General features: G+C 31.5%; 1 protein-coding gene across 1 annotated transcript; it reads right to left on the bottom strand.

The window, feature by feature from the left end:
- Positions 1-7658: 7658 nt before the first annotated feature.
- Positions 7659-9220, bottom strand: LOC107888113 (transcription factor MYB41). The gene is made up of 3 exons (XM_016812261.2): positions 8899-9220; positions 8684-8813; positions 7659-8594 (listed from the first exon to the last, which is right to left on the bottom strand). Exons 1-3 carry the CDS (start codon positions 9029-9031, stop codon positions 7829-7831), a joined length of 1029 nt encoding a protein of 342 aa, XP_016667750.1. The 5' UTR covers positions 9032-9220; the 3' UTR covers positions 7659-7828.
- Positions 9221-9744: the final 524 nt, after the last annotated feature.

The following is a 9744-nucleotide window of genomic DNA, read 5'->3' as shown; positions in this document are numbered from 1 at the left end:
ATTTCAATTCACATATAATACAATCCAATATCAATCATAATGTCGTTTCATTTAATTACCCCTATTAACAAGACTCGGACTTTGGCGGATACATGGATCCAACCAAAACACACCAGTATGGCACCTAACGCCTCATCGGATAATTTGAAGTAATAATTGACACCCAATGTCTTATCCGCCGTACCGAAGTAAAGTGGTACCCAATATCTCATCGAATATATCTGAAGTAATAATATGACACCCAATGTCTCATCGATTAGAAGTCAAAGTATCCCTAATATCTTCTAATCTTATAGCATGCTAACTATATTCAACTCAACCCGATATAGTTAATAGGGTTTTCAAATCACTTTTCAATTTCCAATCTATACACATTTTAAATAATCACACATATACTCATAATTCAATTCAATTCAATACCAATACTCACATCATTTCCACTTACAACATATATATATTAATAAATACGACAATTAATAATTAGCTTCGGATTATGGAGATACAAACCGTAATTTTTGAATCACTTTCTGTTGACTCTCTTTTCCTTTCTTAACCGAGGTCTCCGGCACAACGTTAGCTACGAAAATCAAAACAATTAAAATTTATCAATATAACACATTTCACATTGAATATTTCAATTTATACTCAACTTTTGCCTAAATTTCAACTTAGTCCTTAAATCAAAACTAACTCTTTTTCTTACAAAACTAATTTCATATTTCATTAAATTTCCACTTTAAACTAATTTCAACTCTATAATTTCACCATAAAACCCTAATTTTAAAATTATTTCAATTTAGTCCTTATTACTCAAAACTTATGGTTTATTTTACAATTCAATCCCTTTTTTACTTCTAACTTGAAATTCTATCAATTTAACCCCTAACACTTTAATTTATTCAACATAAATAACATCTAAACATTCACTAACTTCTAAAATTTCAACATAAATCAAGTAGTATTTTGTTCTAGGATTCTAAAAACATCAAAATTACAAGAAAATGAACTAAATTAACTTACCAAATTGAATTTGAACCTTAAAACCCTAAATTTTTCTTTTCTTTTTCTTTTTCTTTTTCCTTTCCCCTTTTTTGTTTCATCCTCCTCCTTCTTTCTTTTTCTATTTCTTTTGTTTTATTTCTTTTATTTTATGTTATTATATTATTATATTACAATAATTATTACTTAAATAATAAGTAAATACATATATGTATTACAAATGTATGTGTATATTTATTACACATGTATTTTATTATTACCATCCAATTGTCACAATTTAGTTTATTTATTTATTTAGTCCCTTGACTTTCCTTTATTCTATAATTAATCTTTCACACTTTATTTGTAACACCCATAACCCGTATCTATTACCGGAATAGGGTTACGAGGTATTACTGGACTTATACACTAGCATTCGTATAAAACCAAGTCAAAAATTCGCATTCTAAATTAAAACTTTTCAAATTTTATGATAAAGTCCCTAATATGGGCCTACGGGGCCCAATACATACTTTGGAAATGGTTCGGGACTAAATCGACAACTTTGGAAATTTTACCTTGAAGATAGGGGCACACGCCCGTATGGCCTGAGACAAGGCCGTGTGGCCAGCCCGTGTGGTACACTGATTTTCACCATTTTTAAGCCATTTTCACACTATTTTGACACACGACCATGCTTGAAACCTGTGTCCTTCACACGACCAAGACACACGATCGTGTCTTTGGCCCGTGTACTATCCTGACTTCATATTTAAGGATGCAGGGGACACACGGTCATATCACATGGCCGTGGGCATACCGTGTGTCACACACGGCGTAGACACACATCCGTGTGTCTACTCGTGTGGACGAAAATATGTCATTTTAAGCCACTTTTCTCACCCTTTCATCCATTTCCTGCACTTAAACATAATTATACACTAATAGAATTCAACCAATCAATTATTTCAAGCCAAAACATGTATATTTCATTCTCAAACACAAAACATCACATTCAACTTACTTTACATACTTAATTGTTCCCACAATTACATTATCAAATCAACCCCTATACATGCCATATAAATAAAAAATTTGTTTAACAAAATCAACCGAAATAAATCTAGATAGTGTGATCCTTGATGTAGATCCAATCCTCCATATGTATACAAGTCAATCTACAAAACAAATAACATACACAAATAAGCGTATAGAAACTTAGTACGCTCATTAGCATAAAAACATAAATCTCACAGAACATTGTACACAATCATATATCTTTTAATTTAATTAATTCTTCCTGTAAATTACAAAATTATTAATAAGCTCATTTGAATAATTTCCATGTTGCTATTCATGAATTTAACTCCTTTGGGCCCATTTATCATTTACTTCCATAGTTAAATTAGGGAACAATAATGGAATTGAGTGATTCATTATCACATTGCCATGGTAAACCATGGACTTGCATTTAGTCACATATCACACACCAAAGCCATAGCCCCGCCATGGTCTTACATGGATCACATATCATACTGATGCCATATCCCAGATATGGTCTTATACGGAATCATGTTATCACATCACACCGATGCCATAGCCCAGTTATGGTCTTATACGGGAACACATATCATATTGCACTAATGCCATAGCCCAACTATGGTCTTATACAGGAACATATATCACATCTTTTCCGTCAATTCATCATGGTCATAAAATGAAAGCACTCAAAACCATTGTTCCAACTAATTTGTACTTTTAGTTAAACATTATTTAGTAATTAATACAATTTGATAGTATTCATCTAAAATAAGGTACCTTAGCAATCATAAGATTTTCATAATAAAACATTGAATTTTTCTATATGAACTTACCTGGGCTAATTTGTAAAAGTCGTAGAAATTCAGGGACTATTCTTACAATTTCTCCTTTCCACGATTCACTTCGTTTTCTTGATCTATAATTATAAAACCATTCCTTCATTAGCATCTATTTCAATTCTATTCTACTTCAAAATTTATGCCCTTAAATTTTTGAAATTACACTATTACTCCAAACTTTTTAGTTTTTTTACAATTTAGTCTCTGCTCAATTTATTCATCGATTGAGCTAATTCCTTTCAAATAACACTTTATCAAGACATTATAAACTACTTCAAAGCCTTTAACACTCAAAATTTCGTCACAAAACCCTAATTTCAACAACTTTCACAATTAGATCTTAAAAATTGATTTCTAAACAAATCTCTCCATAAAATCATCATAAAATAAAATTAAAACCTCAATTCCATGATAAATCATCATAAAATTTCAGCACTTATTCATGGAAACTTTCAAAATTACCCATGAAATCAAAACTAATGAATTAAACAAGTGGACCTACTTGTAAAAGTCTCAAAAACACAAAAATTATAAGAAATAATCAAGAATTAAGCTTACATGTAGTAAAAATATGAGAGACCAACTTAAAAGAACCCTTCAATGGTGTTTTTTCTGGAGAGGATGAAGAAAAATAAAGAAAACTCTAGATTTACCTAATATATCATATTTTACAATTAAATTTTTACCCTATTTTCAAATTTGCCCATTGTTTACACTTGATTTTTATTTTTCCTGCACACTCATGCTGTCAGCCCATCTAATTTGGATCTATTTACCTTTTAACTCCTTCTTTGATTATCTCTTAAGCTATTTAATCATATTTTATAATTTTGTACTTTATTCAATTTAGTTCTTTTTCTTCAATTAACTATCAAAATGGTAAAATTTCTTAACGAAACTTTAATACTAACTTATTAACACTCCATAAATATTTTTAGAAATATTTATGGCTTGGTTTATAAATTTGAGGTCTCGATACCTCGTTTTTATCTCATTTAATCTATAAATTTCCTTTAATTCATAATTTCACTAATTCAAAAATATTTCTAAAATTACATTTAACTTTTACTTACTAATATCTAAACTCACATTTTGGATTTAGTGATCTCAAATCACTATTCCGATATCACTAAAATTTGGGCCGTTACATTATTCAATTTAATTCTTATACCTAATTAACCTTAATTCAAATTAATTCACCTAACCAAAAACTTTGTAAATATTCTGTTTGTGGAAAACGGAGACCTGAAAATACACTTTCTCAATTACCTGACTATTAGGTCGTTACAATAAGATCAAGTCAAATTCCCCAAATGGAAGCTCCATCAGATCTACCAGAAATACAGACCCTTACACCTCTAACGAAATGTCTCTATAAAGTTCACTAACCCGAACAGACTCACTGAACAAAGATAAGGCTTGATTCTAAAAATCACAAAATTGCCAAAGGTGAGGCTTGAACCTAAGATCTATTGAATAGACCCAAAGCACTTAACCACTGTAGCAAATATACACTTGTGACAATTTTTTCAAAAGCCGAAATAAATTAATTGGGGCTTTACAAAAATATAAAAATTAAACTCTAAATTTAGGTAGGCTCCAATTTCTATAAGACGAGCATCAATAAATTGGTGAAACACTTGTGAGTGAAGGCCTAATACATAGATATACTAAGGCGTTAATTGATAGGATGAAATGTCTAAATCTTATCTTGTAAAACTAGTTTCATCTAAAATTAGGAAGAATACCTTTATGAAATTATAGTGAGAATCGATGGTAAGAATGAAAAAAAGAGAGGGTGAAATTTCAAAATCTTGCCGACATATATATAAAATAAATTCCTTTGGGATTAAAATTCAAAGTGTATAGGGTGAGAAATCCATTTCAGCCTTTATTTCTTATTGACTTAAAAGGTTTAAAAACTTACAAACAGGGATGGTCAGCAGCCATTAACACAATGGTGGTAGAACAATAACACACTGAACTTTTTATCATCTCTCCTTCTGCAATGGTTTTTGATAGTTGGCATGTTTTATTCACCAAATATCAACTTGGGATATTTTGTATAGTGTTAATTACAAGCTATTTAAATGCAGTGTTAGTTAAGAAATTAGTTAAATCTGTTAGCAAGGGTTGTTAGAGGTGTTAGTTTTGGACAGTTACTCTATTACGACATTAACTGAGGCAACTTGCTCTTGTTTCTTGTTGAACCGCAGAAACCAGCCATTCACCCTTCCATCAAAAACCGCACTTCATTATTCAAGAAAATATTGTGGTTATTAAGTCAGCAAAAAGCGTATCCCATGTGCATTAGTGGGGCAGAAAAGCAAAATGGCAAACCGAATTTCATAAACCAAGACTACTCTCTTGTACTCCGTTTTCATTCTCATACTGTTTATTCACCTAGATTTCTGCATTTTCCTTACCCATCTTCAAATTCAAAGCTTAAATATCTTTACGTCATGCAAAGACAAAATTGCACTTTTTCTACCAAAACAAAGGCTAATGAAGTTTGGGTGGAACTAATTGCCTTTGCTTAAAGATGAGGAAGAGATACATTAATTATGTAAAAGGAAAACGATAGTGATAGTGATGCATGTGGGGAATTGGGATGTATATCATATACTTCTAGAATGTGATTGCGTTGGAGAGTAAAAATCCTTATTTACTACTCCAAAAAGTGGTTAATTAGTAGTCCATCTTTATACAAGGTTTAATTCAATACGTAATTCATCCATAATGAAGAGCTTGACTTTGTCAAATTATGAAGTACTTTGTTATTCGGTTTGGTGAGCTATATATGATTTTCCAATAAAGAGACTTCCCTTATATAGTTTCCTCACCATCGAGCTCGGGATAAGTTGCTGCTATTCCTCTAAGCCTAGGACATTAAAATATCAAAAAAGAAAAGGAAACCAGTGATTATGAGACTAGATATAAACAATGTTTTTTCAATAAATAAAATGATTTATTTTAAACAAACATGAATTTCAAAATAAAATAAAATAATTTCCTTTTAAAAATTGTTTTTTTTAATGTAAGATTTATATTAATGTTCATGGTCGCCTCTTCCAACAATATTTTAGAAATGCAATATGTTTTATCACTACATCTAACATTTATTAATAAAGAAAGTATTTTAACCTCATCATTCACTATGTATTTGCCAAAAAGGGAAGATGTTTCCTGTTTTTTTAGATAATAAATCATGAAATTTCCTTAATTGATAGCGGTAAGTATATAAGTTTTATGGGGTAATTTAATTATTTTTGATATAATAATTTATTTTACTATCTGAGTTTAATCTTATTTGGGTTAATATAATATTTAAGTAAAATTATTTTAATAATAATGAATCTATAATTAAAATAAGTGAAGAAGGAACAACCTATTTCAAACGTAATAGGACCATTACACTGCGAAGTCATAGAAACTGAAACATGAGTTATATGGTTACTCACCGGGCCAAAGTTGTGCCATAGATTGCATGTTTATCCATGCTCATTTGGACTCTTTTCTTTGTATTAAACCCTTTTTTTTTCCGCAGGCTTGCTTGTTATATAATACTAATTAGAAGAAAATAAAAATAAATGCCATCACTTTCGTTCATCCTCTTAGTTCTAATAGTTGATTTTTGTTGTATTTATTTTGTTGTACCTAATCGAACCATTAAAGCATTAGATACTAGCTAATTTTTATGAGTTGGCACATCCTTCTATTAATGATTTTGTACTCATCGCTATTGCATCCCGTTGCCATTGACAAGGTTGCTAAATCAATATTATTAATGATGAAAAAATGAGATATTTTTTTAACAATTATGTTTTTATCTTTATTTTATTTTCTTTTTGTTTAAATTTTCTTTTTCAAATGGTTCAATAAATGTGGGGTGTGCCTTGCATTTATTGGATATTTTGCAGGCACCTTAGACGAGAATTGACAAGCAATCGAAGAAGGGCCAAAACAGGCCCTATATTGGGACGAGGAGCGCCAGCTCGTTGGGACGACGCGATGGACAACGTCGTGATGAGGTGAATGAGACATTGCAACGTCACGATGTGTTCTCCTATTTGACAGTGGCGTTTTAGATTTCAAGCAGGACTTCTTCTCCTAATTAGACTCTAATTATTTTAGGGATATTTTAGTATGATTAAAACTCTAATCTTAGCTCATTTAAAGGGACCATTGTATCTCTTTTTGGGAGGTCAATTAATAAGGGTTTTTTTAGGGTGAGAAGATGTAATCACATACGAGTTTTTGTGAGAGTTTCGTGGTAATTATAGAGATTATTTTATACCCCCTTTTATGAGTTCCTTATGAGATTTAGGATTTTGAGCTTTGTATTCGGGATTTTGAGTAATGTACAGGTTGTACATTTAGGTTTATTTTCTTCGTATTGCACTCTTGTTTATTTACTCATCTAGTGAAAAGTTGACACCTCCTTTGCCTATGATTTTCCACGTAAAATATTTGTGTTCGTTCCTTTCCATTTTTGCTATCTCGTTGTTTATATGGATTGACCCCTAACAATAAAGATATATAATTTGCACAAATATTAAGGGAAAAAACTTCTAAGTACTTATTTATTTTAATAAGATTTAATATTTATTTTTTTAGGTATAACCACATGTGTTATCATCCATTTTATGATATAAGATAAATCCTTAGGAGTAATAATCAAAGAAAATCTTGTGAATACTGATATTAATTAAAATTTTCAATTTTATTCAAATGCTTAAAATTAAAATACATTCAATTTTGAAAAGAGAAGTAGAAAGATAGACCATTAATAAAAAATGGTGGAATAAAAAGAAAACTAATTCATATTTTCATCAACATAGTAGTAAAAAGAAATTACAAACCAAAACCAAAAGCCACTAAAAAGGGGTTTTAAAGAATAAACAAAAACCATTAACAATGATGGTGCATTTAGTTTACAAGTCCAAACCAAACTATAAGCTGTAAATTATTTACATAAAATCATTGATATCCAAGCCCTCCGGTATTTCAAACTTAAGCAAGCTGCTAAAGCTTTCTCTCTCGTCATCGGTACTGCTGCTGTTCACGAATGTAGATGATGAGTTCAAAGGCGTTGGACTTGATATCGCCGACGACCTCACCGAATCAAAGCTGCCATCCACTGATTGGAAATTGGAAGTTTCAGACAGAATGGGAACTGTAGGATTTGTGCTGCACTGCACGTAATGTGGTTGCGCAGCAAATTCATTGGTTAAAGTGGAAGTTGTCAAAATTTCTTGGGAATTTGGGTAGCTGAAGTTCGTCATATCGGAAGACAAAAAGCCTTCTCCGGAGGCTTGTATGAGTCCTGTTTGGCTTAGCATCGAAGTACAACAAGGGACGGTGGACGTGGTGGTGCAAGCTGAAGCAGTTTGAATGGGAGCTTGTAACGAGGGGTCTAGATTTAGTTGGTTTTGTTGGAGATATTGCATCAGCATTTCTGGGTTTTCTTGTTTTAGAGACAAGAGGGTGTTTGCTAGGCTGAGCAGTTGGGGATTTAGGAGAGCTTGTGTACCTAACAAGTTTGACACATTGAGAAGAGATTGGTTGCACAAAGTTGAGCTGATAATGGAAGAAAGGTCAAGCAAATCAAGGCGTGGAGCATGTGTCACTGGATCGATCCCATTCCTTAGAAGCCTTTTCCTGATATGGGTGTTCCAGTAATTCTTAATTTCATTATCGGTCCTTCCTGGCAATTGACCCGCAATAGCCGACCACCTGATATATTCACAACAAAAATTAGGAAACTGTCTAAATTCCAACATCTTCATTAATATGAAAACCATTACCAAACTGAGGCAACCTACTTGTTCCCCAAGATACCGTGTAGTTGAATTATAGTTTCTTCTTCTTCAAATGAGAACCTTCCTCTCCTGATATCAGGTCTAAGGTAGTTCGTCCATCTGAGACGGCAACTCTTCCCACATCTTTGGAGACCTAAACAGTTTGAAATAAAAGCATGATCAGAGGCTGGAGGGATTGAATTCAAGTGGAGGCGAGGAGAGATCAAATAATTGCATACCGGCATTCTTAGGGAGAGTACGCCAGTTTCCTGGTCCATGAACCTGAATATAGTTAGTAAGCTTAAGATCTTCCTCGGGAGTCCAGGGACCTTTCTTGAGGCCACTTTTGTCACAGCAAGGTGTTCTCCCCATTGGTTTTCCTTTGGATAAGTTAAGTTTCAAAGTATGTAGCACTTTACGTGAAGGAGTGAGACTGGGAGGGGAAGGCTTGAACGAAAACAATGAGAAATTGATGTGTAACTTGTCTATCCTAAAGGAACCATAGACCTCCACATATATATATAAAGAGTTGGAAACAAGATGGGTACCATGATTGAAGTCAATGGAATTTGGCGCCGGCCTTCTGACACAAGCCTTTTTCTCTACGTATTACGTAATAGCTCCAATTAAATGTAATTCATCCACATGTAATAGGGTTGTAAAATGGGAGCGTACGACTGCCCTGCATCATCAGTAAAACATTGAGATATTATTTTATATCATTCATAATATAATTTTTCGTAAAACATAATACATTATTATTGAAATAAAATAAAAAATAATTTCCTGCATTATTATAAGTAAATGATAATATAATATACTATTATTGTTGAATAAAATAAAAAATGATGTAAGAGTTACAAATAAATATTAATAACTTTATTTAAATAATAATCAATTATTACAAATATTTTAAAACCCTAAATTCAACACCCCAATCTCTTAAACTCTAAACTCAAAAGATATTAACATTTATTAATAATAATTAATTAATATTTAAGTAAAATTATTAGTATTTTTGTATAACTCTTTCATGATATTTTATTTTATTTTTATGATAAAATATTATATTATTATTTTATAAA

The sequence above is a fragment of the Gossypium hirsutum genome, chromosome A03 (assembly GCF_007990345.1).
Source record: "Gossypium hirsutum isolate 1008001.06 chromosome A03, Gossypium_hirsutum_v2.1, whole genome shotgun sequence".
Taxonomy (NCBI): Eukaryota; Viridiplantae; Streptophyta; class Magnoliopsida; order Malvales; family Malvaceae; genus Gossypium; species Gossypium hirsutum.
This window is presented reverse-complemented; position numbering and strand designations above follow the sequence as displayed.